Raw genomic sequence first — 20,241 nt, 5'->3', positions numbered from 1 at the left:
ATAGTGCAATGAGTAGCTATGGGGCTGTATGAGAAAAGACTCCTCGAAGTTGATAGCATCAAATGCAAAGGCCCTCCAGGGAGCAGCTAGAATGCCCAACAGAAGCTCGGAGTGCTGGGCAGGGTGGGGAAGGATCACAGACTGAAGGGGGTGGGTCACAGACTGGATAAAGCCTTCCAGGACACTGGAAAGCATTGAGTCACTGGGGCTTTGTGAATCAGAAAAACGAGCAGAGTGGCTAAAAGTTTAAAATCGCTGCCGGCTACTGTTTGGACAGGCTTGGTGGGCACCAAAGTAAGGCAGGGGCAGAGATGGCTGCAATTATTCTTCAGAGAGATGCTTTGCTATTGGACTTATTATTCGTTAAGCTTTTGGGTATCCCCAGACAGTTGTAAACAAAAAGAACTCTGCAGACAATGCTTCCCAGGGCTTCTCCTTTTAGAAGCCAGACAATAGTCCCAGGGAGACAGAGGGGACTCTGGCATTTGTTTGGAAATTGATGTTTGCCTCAGGGAAACATCACATAAATCTTCACTCTGTTAACCAGATGGACATGACAGTATCAGACATGACACATTTGGAATGCACATAACTGGAAGCTCTCTATTAACCAAAAGTAGATCGCCAGCCTCAGCCTTCCCAGCCCTCTGCCTTTCTTTTATCCTTATTAAAAAGTCTTCCTTCAAGGGAGCCACACCCACACCATGAAAGAGAGGAATGTATGCACCACTTTTAGATTCCCTTCTGTCGAAGTGAAGCTGGAAAAAGATGTCAAAACTACCAAGCAGAATAATGGCTTGAGATTTGCATAAGGGGAAATTTATCTTTATCGGTTGCAACTCACTGAGCATGCTCAGTTCAAAAAGGTGGCTGTCCTGCTTTCAGAGGCCCAGTCAACCCTCAGGCCAAATCCACCCATCAACCTCACCCGGTGACCCACTTCTGCCTTCCCTGGAAAAATGAAGGGTCTACCTCTTCACACAGGGCATAAGTTCCCCTCCCCCTTCAGACAGAACAGAAAAGTATTTTCCAGCTTGCCACAGCCCTGTTCCTCCCAACCTAGCCCTCCGCAGGCTACCTAAGGCTGATGCCCTGGTGCAGACATCATGCAGAGGATGTTTCACTTCTGCTTTAAGACAAATGAGAAATCCCTCTGCTTCAGCACGAAATTCATTAATGTGTGTGGGAAGCCACTAGCTTGCTTATTTGTCATTGTTACCTTTCTGGGCTTTTATTTCCTCAAATATTCACACAAACAGAGCATGAGTTTCTACTGTCTTATCTAATTACAGATTCTATTGTGACAGTTTGGATCTGAAATGCCCCAACCCCACCTCCCACCCCACCCAATAGCTTCCCAACAGCTCCAGTGGGTGGCAGTGCCAGAAGGTGACATGAACTCCAGGAGGTGGGACTTTGGTTAAGGAAGTAGGTCACCCTACTTCCCCCAACCGTTTCTCACTCTTTCCTGCTTCCTGTCCAGTGAGAGACAGTCAGCCTTCCTCTCTCACACCCTCATTCTGTGATGTTCTATCTCACCAGAGGTCCACAATGAAGCCACGGACCAGGGACTTAACCTCAGAATTGATTAACCCAAATAAATCTTTCCTCTTTTAACTTGTTTTTGTCTAGCATTTTGTCTCGGTGATTGGATATTGACTAGTGCCAAATTTCACACCAAAATTCATTTTAATGTTTTTCAGGGATCTAAGGTTCTTTCCAGACACACTCTTGCTCAATCCTTGCTCTGCAGAGTCCAGATTATAGACCAGGGCAGGTTGCAACAAAGCAATGGGTATCACCCCTCCCTAGGGCCCCACCTCCCCCACAAACATGCACAGACTCGGCTCACTGCCTCCCTGGATGGATCGATAACTGGAAGGATGGAGAGGCCAGTTTAGATGGGACTGAGTTAAAAGGCATATGTGTAATCTCTCAGGAGAGTTTTTAAAAATCACTTTAGCTCTATTAACAGCTCAAGTTCTCTCTCATAATGCCAGACAGTAAGCACTCTCCACCACTGGTAAAAGGTCGGGGAGGAATTTGATGCTTCCCAAGGGAAGGAAGGAACCCGCAGGGCAGAGACACTGAGCACGTGCCTAGAGGGTCACCAGTTGAGACATCCGATAAACCCAAGTGCAGAGACTCAAGGAGAGTAGAGATAGACCTCCAGCCTGCACACAAACGCATGCACACATGTACACACGCACTCACCAAATGATAAGATACACAGGCATTTTCTTCCATTTTAGTCAAGACTAAAATAAATATGTGTATCTCCTCTCCTAGTTTCTCAAATCAAACTGTTTTTAGATTTCAAAACAAAACAAAACAGAAGTCCACAACTGGCTCAGGTTCAGCTAGCGTGGTATTCACCAGGGCACTGATAGCTCTCCCACACAAATATCTATATACAATAATTTCTCTGAGATGCTTTGATCTTTTCAAGAGAAATTCACTTTCCCGTGCAAGTGAGGAATAATCCCACCTTTCTCTTTTCTCTCTAACCTCATTTTTCTGTTAGTAACAAGATGATTCCGTGAAAATCACGTGCACTGGTGACTTGCCAAGACAATGTTCCGTTTAAGTGAAAGAACCAAGACTCTCCAAGCACCCACAATGAGCTGCTCACTTGCTTGATTTCCATGTGCCATCTCACCCACATTTTCTTGATCAGCTAGTAAGTAACTGATGTGATATTAGACTCAAGTAAGTCATCAATATTTCGTATCTTGCATCACTGGCTCTTCCTGTGGTTTTCCAAGGCCATTAGGTTGAAGATGATCAGGACTACTATCTGCTACTCTCTGACACCCTGATGCTGTCAGACTGAGTGATGGCTCTTTGAGTCATTTTGGGAATGGTAGTTTCATTTATTTGAAGGAATGTCCAAAGATACTCAGTATGCTTTGCTTAAACACAGCTCTTGTGAAGATCCAATACCACAAGGCCCACTAGTCTAGTTTCTCATGATACTGGGGAGCAAAGTGGGGGCCCAGGATCCTTCCTCCATAGCAAGGAGCACCACTGTGATGGGACCCGCTGTGCTGTATTTCCTACGGAGCAGATGGACCCTCCTTTGCCAACTCCTGGTACCATCATCTAATCCCATCGATTGGATTTTTAGAGTGAAAGGAGTCACCATTCTATTATCCATCAGCTTCAACAACTAGTTTCTTAATACATGAGATAATTATGTCTTAGAACCAACCAAGAATGTGTCCAAACCCACTTGGAAAGTGTTGATGCTAGTCTAGGTTCCACTATCCTCTTCTCTTCAGCCTAACCTATCAGACTAATTACCCTAGGGTTGACTTTTCTTCTCAAGAATGGAAAACCACCCCAAATATGGCTAGCTGTCCTCAAACTCCTTCCCACAGGCCATAGGATTGGAGGCAGTCCTGAGTATCTTCCTGGACCTCTCTCCATCATTCACCACCACCAGTGCTCAGCATCTCCAACACAAAAGACGAAGACTAGCTTTTCTGTCTTTCTGGTTCATTTTTATAAACACATTTTGGAAGCAGAAAAGCAATATGTTTGAACAGTATGCACAGCAGAAACTTGGGACTTGATTGCTATTTCTTAAAGGAATTTTGTATGTATGTTGGTATATATGTTCAGGTAAGAATGGCTTGTGCACATGTATGCTTGTGTGTGTGTGTGTGTGTGTGTGCATTTGGAGGGCAGTGGAGTTCAACATCAGCACAGAGGGATGCGCTACACCACAACTAGAAACAGGGTTTTCTTTTTTTTCCAGTAAATTACACAGTCTTGATATTTACACTGTGATCAAATATCCTGCAACAAGGAAACACGGCTTAAGGGAAAGGCAAGAGGCTTAGGGAGGTTTAAAATAAATACACATGCAGGTGTCTTAGTCAGTGTTCTATTGCTGTGGAGCGGCACCATGACCACAGCAACTCTTATAGTAACAAAACAAAATAAAAAACAACATCATTTAATCGGGGCTGGCTTACAGTGTCATTGTAGCAAACATGGCAGCACGTAGGCAGACATGGTGCTGGAAAGTAGCTGAGAGGTCTACATCAAGATCCACAGGCAGCAGGAAGAGGGGGAGACTGGGCCTGGCTAGAGCCTCTGAAACCTCAAAGCCCACCCTACACACCTCCTTCAACAAAGCCACAGCTCCCAGTAGTGCCACTCCCTGATAACCTCTGGGCCTATGGAAACTATTCTTATTCAAACCGCCACAGCAAGGGGGCATTCTCTCTCATTTTATCAAAAGATTCTTTTTATTAGAAAGGAAGGAAGGAAGAAACAAAGAAAGAAACAAAGAAATAAAGATGTGGGATAGTTGTTGTTGTGATGTGGTTAGGATTTTGGGGGGATGGGGTCTGTTTGCTTTGAGATGAGATCAGTCTATATAGTTCTAGCTGTCCTGGAGCTCACTAGGTAGATTAGGTTGGCCTCAAAAAAGCAGAGATCCTCCTGCCTCTCCCTCCTGAGACCCGAGGTAAAGGCTTCTGCCACCACATTTGGCTTGGACAATGGTGTTTTAGCTTTCACTGCTCTTACTAATTCATGACTTACATTAAAGATAAACTAGTTCAGTGGTAGACGCAATGTAGGTTTTTAAGCAGACAAAGAAAGGCTTGTGGTATGAGGGGAAATTTCCTGACATTTGCTGGTTATCGGGCTCTCCACAGCATTAGGCAACTAATATACAGTCTACCCTCATTTCCATGTTGTTAAGAAAGCTTACACCTCTTTTGCAGGGGAAGAGAGATGGCCCAGTGCTTAAAAGTAGTTGTTGCTCTTCTAGAGGACCCAGGTTCAGTTCCCAGAACCCATGTAGTGTCTCATAACTATCTGTAGCTCCATTTCCAGGGGATTTGAAGCTCCCTTCTGACCCCATGGGCACGAGTCATAGAAGCAAAATGTTTATAAATGTAATATAAAATAAATAAATCTAAAAAAAAGACTGACTCCTTTGATATATCTTGCAAGATTCTGTAAGGTTCAACTGAAGGAAATTTCCTAAAGGTCAATTTTTCATATTTTTATTTATAAATACATTCAATCCTGCCAAATACAACATGGTTAGAAGGAAATAATATCTGTGGATTTGTTTTTTAACATACAATAGGTTCTGGCTCTAAAAACTTATAAATAATAGGATTTCACAAATAGTGTTAACTTGATAATAAAGACATCTACAGGTAATAAATTGTCTTTGAATTGCCTGTGCATAACTCTGAAGCAACACATTTTCTTACACTGAAATACTGCTTACTTAATGACCATGATAATTACAATGGAGAATGGTCACACCCATCACTAAGGCTGCTGCCACAGGTTAAGGGGTGTCTTGTACTTTCAGGCACTATTCAGCCACGCCCCATAAAACAGGCCTCACTCGATTCTACAGGTGAGAGAAAGGTCTGGAAAGTAAGATGTGTTCAGCAGCACGACACCGGAGCACAAACTTAAAACTGAACTGGTATGACTCCAGATCTTGAAAAAGTATCTAAAATAAGCATAGATTTATTTTATTTTCAATTATGTGCATACCTGTGTATCTGTGTGTGGGTTTGTGTATGTGAGTGTAGTTGCCCATGGAGGCCAGAAGAGGGCATTCGATTCCCTGGATCTCAATTTTAACTATTCCAAACAGGTAGTATGATCTGAACTTGGGTCCTCTGCAAGAGGACCATTCAACCTCTCCAGCCCCTCCAGACCTTTGTCCTGTCCATATACTCCATTTATAACCGTGGATGAGTGCTTCCTTTGTGCCTGCCTTCAGTGCAGGGATATGAATCCTGAGCAACTAAGAGAAAGGCAAGTTGAGCTACCTGCTGTGCTAAGGAGATGCTCCAATGGAGATGCAAAACAACTTTGTTCCTCAGGATAACAACTTCCCTATGAAAGACAGCCTACACTCATACCTGTTCTAACAAATGATATGTGACAAATAAATTAAAATCCTGAAACACAAGTGTTGAGCATGACTTATAAATGTCTTATCCTGAAAAGGGTCTCTAATCAGATTTCTCTAGAGTATTTACACCATCCCCGAGCCCCTGGATGATAACACTGGGTCTCATTCCCTACAGTCAACCAGAAGGAACTAAAAGCATGAAAGATGATGGAGACTGACATGATCAAAATGGAAAGCCGTTTGTGAGCATCATCTGAGACCACATCTCAGGCCCCTTTTGACTCACCAAGACAGACAGCAAATGTATCCTCTTGGCTTCAAATGTCGCAAATACTCCTACCCCACAATTTGGCGCAGGAATCACAAAAAGACACATTCAAATGCAAATAGGGTAGAAGTCACAGATGCAGAGGGAGGGACTATTGTAAAATAAACACACTGTGTTTTTTCTCATCTCAAGACCCATCATTATAATCTCTGCAAGTGAGGATGCTGAGTTAGCAAAGCCCCTCACAGCACACAGCTCATTACTGCAAGTGCCCCAACACGTTAAACATGGACGGACTTGCAGAAGCATCCACTTTTCCCCAGCACACGCTGCAGTTACAGCCTTCACTTTATACAGTCTCTCTATGACAGTGCCCATGACCAAATGCATCTCCAGGAGGCAGTCTCCAGAGTGTCCATCCTCAACTGCTACAGGGCACTACAAGCATCACATACAGCCAGCATGACTGCATGTCTGCACACAGCCTCCAGGATTTAGGATCTCTGTCTGTCTGTCTGTCTGTCTGTCTGCCTGTCTGTCTGTCTGTCTGTCTTTGCTTGCCTGTCTGTCTCTGTCTGTCCTTATCTGTCTCTGTCTGTGCCTCTCTGCCTCTCTGCCTGCTCCCCCTTTCTCTCCCTCCCTCTCTCTCCCTCCCTTCCTAAAGGACAGTATTTTTGCATGCTGTCACCTGTTGCAGTTCAGAGAAATGATTTAATATTGTAGAAGGTAAGGGCAGTTCAGGTGATCATTTTCCTCACTTTGCCTTATAAGGCCATCAGACATTCAGCTATCTAACAGGTTCCCTCTGCCTCCTTGTACCAGCAAGGAGACAGGTGAGACATCTGTACATCATTCAAGTGATGCATTAAAATCACCTGCTTTGGCTTCGTCCAGCTCACCAGGATGGTCTCTCTGCACACTTCCAGAACCTACCTTTTGATGTCTCCCTTGGGTCCTGCCAGTGCATTCTGTGGTCCTCAGTTTTCACGAATGGCTAATATTCCCAGGCCTGGGCTATGGCGAGGGAATTGGCTCAGTCTACTACAATACAATACGGGCTATTTTTATTCCCTTTCTATTTACTTTTGATTCATGCAATCTTTCCATGTTTAATTTCATTGTCTATCTTTAACGGTTTTTAAAGAGCTACATGATCCTTATGGAAATCTCAAAAAAGAAAAAAAAAACAGAAAAGTCATTTCTTAAATGTCACTATGCACAGACCCACATTTAAAAAGATTTTTATGTTTTTACTTTTAATTGTTCTTCGGTTTTGCTTCTGTAAAGCTATAAATGAAAAATCACAAGGAGCAGATGATCCCCAAATAATTATTACTTTTACATTTGTGTGTGTGCACGTATATATGCGTATGTGTGTGCATGTATGTGTATGTATGTGTGCATGTTCATGTGTGTGTGTGTGTGTGTACATACTATGGCACACTTGTGGAGATCAGCGCACAACCTACAGGAGTTGGCTTCCTCCTGCCACCATGAGTTCCAAAATTAGAGCCCAGGTCACAGGCTGAACGGTGCGTGCCCTCCCCCCTCCCCCCCCCCCCCCCCGCCCTCTGAGCCAATCCCCAGCCTTTGCTTTTATTCTCATACGATTAAAATAAAAGGTTGTAAGGATTGCAGTTCCAGGGGATCCAACACTCCTTTCTGGCCCCTACAAACATGCAGGCAAAACACCCACGTACCAAAAACAAAAGGTTTGGTTTGGTTTGGTTTGGTTTGGTTTGGTTTGGTTTGGTTTTAAAGAATGTTGTAAGGGATGTTCTTTCTCAGGAAGAGTCCAGGAAAGTAGAGGAAAGAGAGGGAACAAGGAGGAAGAGGAAGGGGATGTTAAAGGAAAATTATAGATTGTTCAGAAATTACAAAACATAAAGCTAGAGTCTGTTATCTCCATAGGCTTGATAAAGTACTAAGACAAAGCTTATAGAGTTCTAAGGGGAATTACAACATTCACCAAGGCTTATGGACTGTTATGGTACTAGAAGTTCTAAAATAGTACTGAGAAAATTACTTCCACAGTTCATTCTGAATACAGGCTCCACAGAGAAATTAAGGAGCAGATAGTAATGTGGGGTAATGTGGGGGAACTAAGGAGCTGAGGTAAGCAATGAGGTAAACTCAGTGTCCAGAGACAGGGAAAGGGGTCAGGGGTGGGGGTCGGGGTCGGGGTCGGGGTTGGGGGTGTCAGGAGGGTGGAGAGTCAGGGGTTGGGGTGGGGGTAATCGGTATCAGGGAATACATCATCAGGGTTGGGATTCTTTTTTAAAAACTTTTATTTTATGTACATTGGTGTTTTGCTCACATGCATGTCTGTGTGAGGATGTTGGAGCCTCTGGAACTGGAGTTACAGACAGCTGTGAGCTGCCGTGTGCGTACTGGGAATTGAACGCATGTCCTCTGGAAGAGCAGCCAGTGCTCTTAACCAATGAGCCATCCCCCCAGCCCCCAGGGTTGAGATTCTTAAGGAGAAAGAATATGGGATAAGGATGCCCACAAAGGATGTCCGTTTCCACACAGTAAGTCAAGCAAACTCAAGTTACGGAACTGTGATGAGAGGACCTTGAAGCGAGGTGTGCCTGGGGACCATGCAGAGTGTCAGCATCATTCACCGTCAGGTACCCAGCTCTAAAGAAGTGTGTGTCGTAGCACAACCTGCCCACAATTCTCAAACAACGGCATCCGACTTGAATGCACAATGGTGCCAGGCTTTGCTCTCCTGTGCCCATTTATAATAAGGCAGCACTTAAGAGATACATCAGGCTTTGGGGAACATTATCGGAGAATTCTTAATTGAGGATTTACTGATGGCCTAGGAACGGATAATGAGTCCATTGTCCAATCAAATAAGATCATGGGCAATACCAAATAAATCAAGTGGGTTCAAAGTTATATAGAACAGGCAGAACTGACTATAGAAAACACCAAGAACTTGCTTCCAAAAATACTTCCCAAAGGAGGCAATGACGAAGCTAACCGCAGAAGGATAAACAGTTACCCTAGCAAAGGCACGGCTAGGTGTGTGGGTGGGAACAACCGGCCTAGAAAGGCCCACACATAATAATTTTAGATCAGGGTGTGTAAAGTGGCAATCACTGTATGACCAGCTCCCTAGGGCTGCTGGCGGTGTTACTCCCATGAGGCCAAACCTGGAAAAGCTCATAAGGCACAGAAGACGCTTTTGAAACAAACTCAGTTTAAACGTTACATGTTGTCACTTGGCACACACAAATGCACACTTCTTTCTGTTATAAAGCATACACAGACTTAGCTCAAAAGAAGTATGTAAGAAGTATGTAAGCTCAAAAGACACATACGTCCATAAGCAAGTGTAACATTTTTTTCTTGTCCTTGCAATAGGCATCCTAATACATACTATGCATAATTTTGCTGTAACCCAAATCTACTTCTTAATTACTCATGTCCCTATGTTATATTTATTACCATCTTAGTGCACAATACTGCTAGAGATTGACAACCACAATAAAACATTTTCCCCCAAGGAGGGGTAAAGTAGGAATATGGTACTGACTTACCTAGAGATAAGCCACAGTATGTCCTGCACACCAGGGATATTCTTTCTCCCTCTCTCCCTCTCCCTCTCCCTCTCCCTCTCCCTCTCCCTCTCCCTCTCCCTCTCCCTCTCCCTCTCCCTCTCCCTCTCCCTTTTCTTTTCCCTCTCCCTCTCCCTCTCTCTCTCCCTCTCCTCTCCCTTTCCCCGCCCCTCTCTCTACCCCACCCCCATCTCACTGTCATATGAGGATTCAGGTCTTGAAAAGACACTTAAACTGTAATATATCCTTCTGATAAGTACAAACACAACTCAAGAATATTCAGCGTATTTTCAAAAACTGGAGGTGTTTAATCCTGCTGTTCTACTTCTGAACATAAATCGTTTTGGTTTTTTATAAAAAAAAAAAATGGAAGAAGATGCTTTCGGCATCCAGATATCTGCTGGGTATTTATAATAGTTGAAGGTGGAAAATTGCAAGGCTACAATGCAGCCAATTCTCACTTCCAGAGCAAAAGCAGATTTCCTGGGCTTCGGTAGACAGCCTTAGTAGAAGTGGGCCCAGTTCTCGGCATTTAGAAGAGGAAGTGATGAAGCAATGTGTTATAATCCCACACACAGCACGTTATAGCACACGATGAATACAACACAGAGAACAGCAAGCAGGAGAGCAGTGGGTGGCGAGATGGATTGACTGAAAGGAGTCACGGACTATTATAGAACTACGAAGATGCAGGTTGAGGTTATCATGCAGACATTCATTATAAATAGTCTATGAATAATAATGATTTGGCTATGAGGGCTCAGAAAAAAAAAATCACATCATTTTTGTCCTGCTGACCAGAGAACGCAGAAGACGCTGTGAGGCAGAGGGAACAGGGCCCCATGTGTCTGAATGTTTTAAAATAGGATCGGATGGAGCCACCTGGGGTCATCATGACATCTATTTTTTATTTTGGACTTTTATTCTAACTTTAAATGTCATTTGAATTTTTGCCCGAGACAACACGTGAAACGTCCGGAGCCAAGTTGAGAATCTTATTTATAAGATGGATGGATTTTCGTGTGGGTGGTGTCTTAAGACTTCCATTGAGTGATCCACACAGCCACAGTGGAGTGAGCTTCTAGGATGAGGCGGATGCTGGGATGAAATGCAGTCAAGTCCTGCTTCTAGAGCAGAAGCGACCTCCCCAGTCTTCCTCTACCAGCCTTAGTGGCTGAAAGGAGCGGGGACCAGCAGTCTACCCTGATCTAGTTTGTGGGAATAAGGCATGAAAGCAGCGACTGAGACAAAGTCCCCAAGTGCAGCCAAGTGCAGAGCATGGTTGCCAAGGCAGAGATTTTCCTTCTCAAAATACAGAAAATTAATTGCTAGCACTGATGAATATTCAACAGGAATTCACTGTCTAAAGACGTCTCAGTAATAGAATTAGGAAAGCAAGTGTTTTTTCCTACTACAAAATGCTATGTGCAAAATACCAGTCAAGCAAGGCAGAGTGGCATCGCCTAATTGCTATGCAAACTAATTTGAACAGTAGAAAATCACATAACCTCCCTGGCCTCAGCCGCCACATCTGTAAAATGGGGCAAAGTGCCATCCCTGGCTCTCCTGTCCATTTGACAGCAGGACTCTCTAGTAGCTCCCATGAATTCAACCAGGCTGAGTTAGCAAAGCGTAGAGCAAATACAAAAAGCCACCAACGGGATCTCGTAGGAACCACACACCGACGACTGATGCACAGCTCATCTGGCTTGAAGTTTCACTTTTGACTACATGGCAAAGAAGTAAAACCAAATCCTGAACCTGGACCATTCATTTTCTTGATTCATTGATTTTCTTGCCATCTCCAGATTATCATGGCCTTGGAAAGCAGATACAAGTAATGTTTACATCTTATTAAATCTAATTACAGGGTAAATGAAACAACAGAGTAACACACTTTTCTTTCCTGCCTCCAGTCTTAAAGGCTGCTCTGGAATAAGGAAGTTTCTTTCTTTCTTTCTTTGTTCAGACAACTTGTATAAAAGTCACATATGACTTGCTCCACTTACTCAGAGTCCCCATATGCCACTGCAAGAATATTTCCACCCAAAAAGGGAAGAGAATTAGTAATGACTTTTCCAGTATTCATCAGAGGGCACACTCAACAGTGTCATTCCAAGGAGGTCCACATTCCTAATCACCAGAGCATGTAAACATGCCACTTCACGCTGCAAAGCTGACCACTAAGATATGATTATAAGAAGATGTGATCTTAGATTATTTGTTTTGTCCCAAAGTGGTCACTAGGGTCCCTATAAGGAGGACATGGGGGGGGGGGGCGCGTTTGAATGACAGAAGAGATTTGGTGTTGGAAACAGCAGCCAGAGCACTGCCGTTGCTGGATCTGTGCTCTGGGCCAGGAATGCTGAAGCTCTCCAAACTCTGGAAAAAGCAAGGAACGGGCGCTCTTCAAAACTCCAGAGGGAACACGGGCCTGATGATACCCTGATGATACCCTAAGTTTAGTTTCAAACGCTGACTTTTAGACTTCTGACCTCCAGCATCCACATACTTTCTGCATCCTAAACCACCATTTAGGTAACAGGAAACTAATCCAAAGTGGCGCCGGATCAGATACCCACAATTCCTAAAGCAGAAGTACATTGCATCTCCAGTCCAGAACACTAAATGTTCAGACCAACAGCCTCTCTGCCGTTAGATTCACCACACGAGGAAACTTCACCTCACCATCAAATTCTCCACAATCTCCATGAACCAGTCCCTCAGCAGCTCTTAACTATTCAGGGTCATCCATCTGACAAGAGGGAAAACCAGCGTTTTAGATGTCCAGTATGTTCATGGGAAATTTTCTAGTGCAGAAGCAACCATGTTCTCCATTCGCGGCTCAACAGAGACCAACAGCAGTCAGGTAAGAAGAGAAGGAGAGAAGGCACACATGGGGTTGCAGAGAGGCAGGTAATGTGCTGCTATAAGGGCGTTTCCAACTGAGAACTCAGTGCCCAACATCCTGGTCCTTTGTGGGTGGATTTAACAAGGTAAAGAGCCTGCGGAAGCCGGGCTTTCGGGGCACATGCCCGTAGTCCTAGCATTTGGGAGGTGAAGGGAGGCAAAAGGCTAAGAAACTCAAGGCCAGCCTATAGGTTTCAGGAAACCACGGCAAACCACAAAACAAAAGAGTGTGGGGTTTGTGTGAAGCATCTTTTTAGGCAGGGCACTTTCCAGGACCTTCTGGTATGAAACCTGGGGTTAAAACCCCAGACTTCAGCATATCTGTAAGTTTCAAGGAAGCCAACATAAGAATGCCTTTTTAAAACCAACTCAGAAACCAAGTCACCTGTCCTGTAGTTGTGGCTCACCAGTTAAAAGCACTGACCAGGGCTCCAAAGGGGCCAAGTTAAAGCAATAAAAACCTCAGGTTTAGGAATTAGATCATCAGAGTTTCCATTTCTTCCTTAGCTGTATGGGTCACAATGGACAAGTGAGTCGTTCTCCCAAAGTTTAATTTTCTTGTCTTGAAAACTGTGCATAGCATAAGTTATGAGTGTTAGGAGAAGTCACAGATGCAGAGAATCAGCAGCCACCGAAAACTTAACAAATGTTAGCAATTATGGCCAATGTTCCTTCCCAGCATCCTTCAGGCTGTGCCTTTCCAAAGTACTCCCTCAGTAGCTGTCCTAGACTGCTTCTGTCTCTGTGATAAACACCATGACTAAAGGCAACTTGGGGAGAATGGGGCTTATTTTACTTTACAGGTTATAGCCTATCATTGACAGAAGCCAGGACAGGAACTCAAGGCAGGATCTTCCAGCAAAATACACCGGAGAAGCACTGCTTATTGGTGTGCTCCCTTGGCTTTGCTCAGTTGGCTTTCTTATGCAGGCCAGACCTATCTGCCTAGGGATGGCACTGCCCATAGTGGGCTGGGCCTTCCTACAAAAAAATTAACAATAAAAAAAAAATGTCTCCCAGATATGGTCACAGACCAGTCTGATCAGGATCATTTTTTGTTGCAGCTCCTTCTTTCCAGGTGACTTTAGGTTCCTGTCAAGCTGACAGCTAACGCTAACTAGGACAGTAGCCAATGTATATCTTTGCCTTCACTTCACTTTATTAAAATTTTAAATGGTGGTGGAGGAAATAGGACAGAGGTTATCAGGGCCAACCTGGATTATATAGTGAGATTCTGTAATAAACAGAAAAAATTATTGGTGATTCTAATATGAAACCCTCAGAGGCAGGACCAGGGTCACCCACATGCTTAGCCCAGTGTGTGGCTATTTGGGCTTCTTCTCTTCAATGGATGTTTATAAACAGCTCTGCCTCATGAGCAAGATCTGAGCCAGCCATCATGTTGGTCAACTGTGACCCTTTTAGTGGATAAAATAAATTGAGTCACAATCAGCATTGACTTTTCTAAAGAAATAGCATAGAAAACATCTGATTATAAAACCCATGGTAAGGTTAAGTATTTTTATGTGGAACTTTGTAAGTGTATTTGTAAACATTGCAAACACATTTCATATTGTGGTTTGGGCTGGTTAATAGTGGGATTATCCATTTTATCAGCCATCAGTGTATTCTAATGACTTAATGTCAGCCATTCTGATACGATGTAGTAGCCGCCTGGACCTCGGTTCTGCCGTTCCCTAATGACAAATGATGTGAAGAACTTTTCGCCATGTCCCCTTTGGATGCCTTGTTTAGAAACTTCGTTTATAACCACTTATTAAAAAAATTGGTACACCCATCACATGGGCAAGCATCGATCCCAGACACTACTAATGATACTCTGTTATGCTTGCAGACAGGAGCCTACTAGCACTGCTGTTCTCTGAGAGGCTCCACACAGCAGCTGACACAGCCAACATTGGATGGAGCTTGGGGACTCTTATGGAAGAGTTGGGGGAAGGATTGGGGGCCCGGAAGGGGATCGGAACTCCACAGGAAAATCCACAGAGTCAACTAACTGGACCCTTAGGGGCTCTCAGAGAAGGAGCCTCCAACTAAAGAGGGCTGGATCTCACCCCCCACCCCCACCCACACAAACATGTAGCACATGAAAGCCTGGTTTCCATGTGAGTCCCAAATAAGTGGGGGGGGGGGGCTATCCCTAAAGATGCTGCCTGTCTGTGGAGTCCATCCCCCTAACTTAGCTGTCTTGTCTGGCCTCAGTGGGAGAAAAAGCGCCTAGCCCTGCAGAGACTTGATGTGCCAGGATGAGGGGATAGCTACCTAGAGCGGGCATTCTCTCAGCGGAGAAAGGAAGGGGGTGTTGGGGAAGGAAGGGCTGAGATAGGGGACAGCGATTGGGGTGTCAAGTGAATACATTTAAAAAAGAAAAGAAAAGAAAAAGAAAAAAAGATTGGTAGTATTCCTAAAGTTGAACATGCATTTCCTGTTTCCTAATGATCCTATTTCTATTTGTTTACCCAGTAGAAATGCGCGCCCACATTCACAAATGGCTTGTATGAAACGTTTATAGCAACACCCTTTTACTAGCTGTAAACCTGATACTGCCCAAATCAACTGACATATTAACCCTCAATAGAATCTTAGTTAGAAGAAAGAATAAATCAACGACAGCAGTACACACGTGTGGGAGAATCCCCGAAGCATAGGAGTAAGCAAAAGAAGCGGGCTGCAAGCTCATCATGTCTAACTCCAGTTACACGAAGTTCAAAACTAGGTCAAATTAGTCTACGGCGCTAAAGTCAGGGTAATGGTGTCATAAGGAGGACCAAGTTAACAAGTCAGGGATGCTTCTTGATCTGATTACCCTTCACATTTATACTTGTGAGACCTTGACACAATCACTGTGTGTGTCTCTGTGTGTGTGCATATATTTGTATGTGTGTGAATGCACACTTTTGTGTATGTCAGAAGACAATCTCAGGGGTCATTCCTCAGATGTTGCACACACACACACACACACACACACACACACACGCACACACACTGAGACAGGGACTTTTACTGGTCTGTAACTTATACCACAGCATCTGGTTGGTTTTTGTTTGTTTGTTATGTAGGTTCTGAGGAAGGAACTTGGGTCCTCATCCTTGTCAGACAGGTACTTTATTGCCTGAGTTTTCTCCCCAGCTCCACAACTGCCATTGTTATTTAAGGTGAGAGAAATGCTGAAAGACAGCAGTGGTCCCTGATACCCTCATCTAGCCTTTGCTTGAATACAGCCAGGGGCTGTAATCTCCGCACCAGGTAGGCCAGTGCTCAGAGGGCGCTTCCTGCCAAGGAGCCACACCTTGCCTCTCTGAGACTTGCTGCGTCCGTCAGTTGTTCTGTCCTATTAGGAGATTCTAAACTCATCTAATCCCCTTACCACCAACTGCTCTTCAGATCTTTGAATAGTGCTGGCATGCCCTCCCCCTCTCCAGACTTAAGAGCCCCAGGTCCCTTGGCCAACCCTCAAAGCATGGCTTTGAGCCCCACCCTGTCTCTTGACTGCACTTTTAAAAAAAATCATGTGAAATCCCAAACAGAACCCAGTTCTCTAGGAGAAAAGACAAAAACGGAGGATTGATCCTTCATGTGGACAAAGTCCGCTTCCTCCAGCAATGTGCCCTGTGTGTGTGTGTGTGTGTGTGTGTGTGTGCAAAGTGTCCTTTCTTCAAATCCACAGTGAACTGCTCGCTCTGTTGAGCTTATCAATCAATATGAACCCCTATTTTTTGCATAATTATTGTAGAACCCCAGTTTACTTTCTGTGATGGTAGTATTCATTGCCTCGGGAGTCAGAACAGTCACTTGTCCACACTTCCGTTCCCCAAAGCTAAATTCTGAGGATGAAGAAGAACATCTATCTGGGATACAGTCTTCTCACACCCAGAGACTCCCATCCCCGGAGGGGGGGGGGGGCGAGAGAGAGGCGAGAGAGCGAGAGAGAGAGAGAGAGAGAGAGAGAGAGAGAGGAGAGAGAGAGAGAGAGAGAGAAGAGAGAGAGAGAGATCTTTGTCTCAACACAGGGTTTCTAATTCTTGCCAGTCCGTGAAGGAGCTCCCTTTTTAAAGAATATTTAGGGAATGGTGGGGTGCAGGGCAAAGGAAACAGAATTCCGCCATCACCTCCACAACCCGACCTATCCCAGACTCGCCGTGGCCTCAGCCTGGGCAGTGGAGGGTTGGTGCTCAAAGCCCCTTCCTTCCCTTTCCACAGTGAGCTCAGACCCCAGGCTCAAAGAGGTGAGCGTTATTGGACTCTGTGGGTTGCTGGCGTGTGGCTAGGGCAGGGTGAGGTTGAGGTGGAAAACGTGGCAGGGTGAAGGAACAAGACGTGCTAAAAGTATCAGAAACCAGAAACTAAAGATAGCCCCTGGGGGGAATCCACCAGAGTCTCTCTCCAGCCTCTTGGAAAAGAAGCTCACAAATCAGGAAAAGACAGGCGGACGCATGGCTACAGGAAAAACTTCCAGGCAACCCCGGGGCGGTTTTGACGTCAGGAGTAGGTGAAGAGGAGCGTCACCGAGCTGGGAACACGCTGAAGAGCAGAGCGCCTGTGGGAGGCTGGGAGAGGTGGGCTGGGAACCAGGAAGGCGACAGGACAGAAAGAGAAGAGCTCAGAGGCCTCTAGTGGTAAGGGGCGACCGGGGGAGGGAATAGAGCAGAGCGGGGACCCCAAGTCCACAGGCGGCAAGGGAGGAGCCGCTCCCTACCTGGCCCAGGTCTGCTCCATGATTCAAGCGCTCTCCTCGCTCTCGGGTTGCCGGTCACCCCGGGGTGGCCGCAGCCCGGGAAGATGCCAAGCCTTGCCCAGGAGTCTCCAGCGCAAAAAGCCCGAGTCTCTTCCTCCTCCCCAGCTCCTCTTGGCGCTGGTGCCGGGTAAAAGAACAAGGTCGCTCTCTGCTTTTAGAAGAGAACGAGCCGATCGGCCTCAGCCGCGCCCTCAGCTAACGGTGTTCTGGGCACAAGGCAGGGACTGTTCTCGGGAGGTGGCTGGACGCCGCTGCCGCCGAGCCCAGGCCGCGGGCGCACACGCTCCCAGGCTGAGACGCGACTGGCTGGCACGAGCTGATCCGCACCAGCTGAGCTGTCAACCGCGAGTGAGCAGAGGCGGGGCTCCGAGCAGCCCGGGACCCGCCCAGGTGACACGCCACGGCACACACCCTCCAGCTTCCAAGGCCTCCCTAGAAGGCCAGGAGGACTGATGCCCTGGAGGTGGCCGTCGATGATTCTTGTCAGACTCTCAGTCCCTCGCTGATCCCAATGAGGAAATGTGGATAAAAGTAACCAACAGCAGGGCAGCACCTTGGAGAGGTGGTCCTCCCCTACTCCTGCATCACCCACCCACAGGTAACCTCGGAGTCAGAGAGGGAATCTAAGAACGATGCAAACCTGAATGTAGGCTGTGCTTCCTAGGGCATCATAGAGCACAAGATGATTCTCTGAGAGATGAGACCTGTTAGTTTCACCATTAATCCACGCACAAAAACTTCCTCAGGAAGTAGCCTTATTAGCTGTCCCCATCTCAACTTAGCTTCTTTCCCTTGGAGTTCCCATGGAAACTGGGCTCTATTAGAAGCTTCAAGGAGGCAGAGAGTCCTTGAACATCTCAGAATGCTCCAAACACCTTAAGAGACCTAAGAGTAGCTCCCAGGACATGGACTCTCCAATGGTGGCTGTTCTGAGAACACACAGAAAGCCTTTCCTTCCAAAAAGGGGGCTGCCCAGACCCTGCACATATACTTATGTACAGTGTTTAAACAAGACAGACATGCTGTAATTAGAGGGCTCGACTCCCGGAGCTCCCTTTTAGTTCTGAAATAAACCTTTTTATTCAATCACATGATCACTGTTATCATTAGTTTTATTGCTGGCCTTTTAATTTTTTTTAAAGCTATATATTACAAGTGCCTATATTTGGTGGCGACAATTTAGTTAGATTTGTTTGTATGAAGACAGCATATTTGAGAAGAAGGCTGGATTAAGCCTGGGCTCTGACAAGGCCAGTGACATGGCCCAGAGCTGTGTTTTCCAAATTTCCAAAGACAGGCCAACAAGACTTCTTCAGAAGGAATCCATTCTCTCCCACAGCCTCGTGAAGACGCCTGGCTTGCGTAAGTGCTGGAACCACAAAGGGTCTGTACTGTGGCAGGAACTTGTCAACTACCTCAGTGTCTTGGATTAGTTCTGATTTTCAACGGGAAACCTGGGAGGGGAGGACAACATAACAAACACTGAGGTTTAGAGGAGTTGTTTGAAAAAGGCCTAGTCTAGAATCCCCCAAACCCAGCGCTCAGTTTCTACTAAAACCACTCTTGAGATGAAATTATGCTCCCTTCCCAACTCACGCCCTTAATGTTCATTTAAAATATTTTCAGTAAAGGATAGAACTAAGGTCCAGTTTGATACTGGGCAAGACCCACAAGCCACCTGTCTTGAAAAGAATCCACTGTTGCTTTGGGGGAGGGACAGGGAGCTCAGGTTTCCATCCCTCATACCAAAGTTGATGCTATATTTAGTTGTGTCTGAAATCAAATTATGGGCTGTTGAGTGGTGGAGAGAGATTCTGTCTACAGTCAGACATTCTTCAGAAGAGATATGAGCTAACTAGGTGACCTGTGGCCTCCCAGAAGCACGGCTGAAAAACAGACTTTTTAAAAACAATAACTCTTTTGTTCAAAAGTTTATATTTATTGAAGACCATTTAGAAACTATAGGAAACTATGTAGAAAATAAAATAATTCTTAAAAATCCAGCAATAATCAGTGTTTAAAGCTTATGAAATCTCTTCTCTGTCTTCTAAAAGCTGGATTTGTTTATTTGTTTATTTATTTTTGGTTGGTTTTTCAAGACAGGATTTCTCTGTGAAATAAAGAGCTCTACGGTCCTAAAAAAGGAACTTTTTAGTGAGAACACAGGCTCACTTATAAACAAGGGTGTATTTGTGAGGGGAGAAGTTTATTTGATGTCTAAAACATTTATATGTATGGTTAAAAACAATTTCTTAAATTTCAAAGGAAAACTACTTCTCTAAATAGTGCAAATCCATCCCAAATGCTTATGTGTCACCAGGTTCCTGTTAGTCACGGTCGGAACATGTTCATAAAGCTATGATCACAGCTTAGATCTGCACACGCCTTCTCCCGATCCCACCTGCAGTGCATTTGTTCACGCTCTCAGGCGGTGTTCACAGTTACACTTCAACCATTATGCAGTGTTTTAATATATGTGTCAATAGAACAGTAGCCTACTTAATAATATTTTGTTGCATAGTTATGACATTTTTAATATTACTGTCAAATGATATTTTTGTGAGCATTTTTCTGCCTCCTTTCTCTCTCTCTCTCTCTCTCTCTCTCTCTCTCTCTCTAATTATACTCTAGTTTGAATGTATGAATCCTTCTAAATGCATATATTGGAACCCAAACAATGGGCATAAGGAATAATGAAGCCGTGAGTATTATACTCTTCGAGAACAGGATTGGTGTTCTTATAAAAAGAGGTTGAAGGGGCTGGTGAGATGGCTCAGTGGTTAAGAGCACCAACTGCTCTTCCGAAGGTTCTGAGTTCAAATCCCAGCAACCACATGGT

At 44.9% G+C, this 20,241-nt stretch overlaps 1 protein-coding gene across 1 annotated transcript in view; it reads right to left on the bottom strand.

The window, feature by feature from the left end:
• Window positions 1-17,734, bottom strand: part of LOC127682917 (myomegalin-like) — a 177,305-nt gene extending 159,571 nt beyond the window's left edge. The window contains exon 1 of the mRNA XM_052179661.1: window positions 17,364-17,734. Within this exon, the coding sequence (XP_052035621.1) occupies window positions 17,364-17,383 (20 nt within the window). The 5' untranslated portion in view covers window positions 17,384-17,734. The remainder of the gene's footprint in view (window positions 1-17,363) is intronic.
• Between the last annotated feature and the right edge of the window lie 2,507 nt (window positions 17,735-20,241).

The sequence above is a fragment of the Apodemus sylvaticus genome, chromosome 4, assembly GCF_947179515.1.
Source record: "Apodemus sylvaticus chromosome 4, mApoSyl1.1, whole genome shotgun sequence".
NCBI lineage: Eukaryota > Metazoa > Chordata > Mammalia > Rodentia > Muridae > Apodemus > Apodemus sylvaticus.
This window is presented reverse-complemented; position numbering and strand designations above follow the sequence as displayed.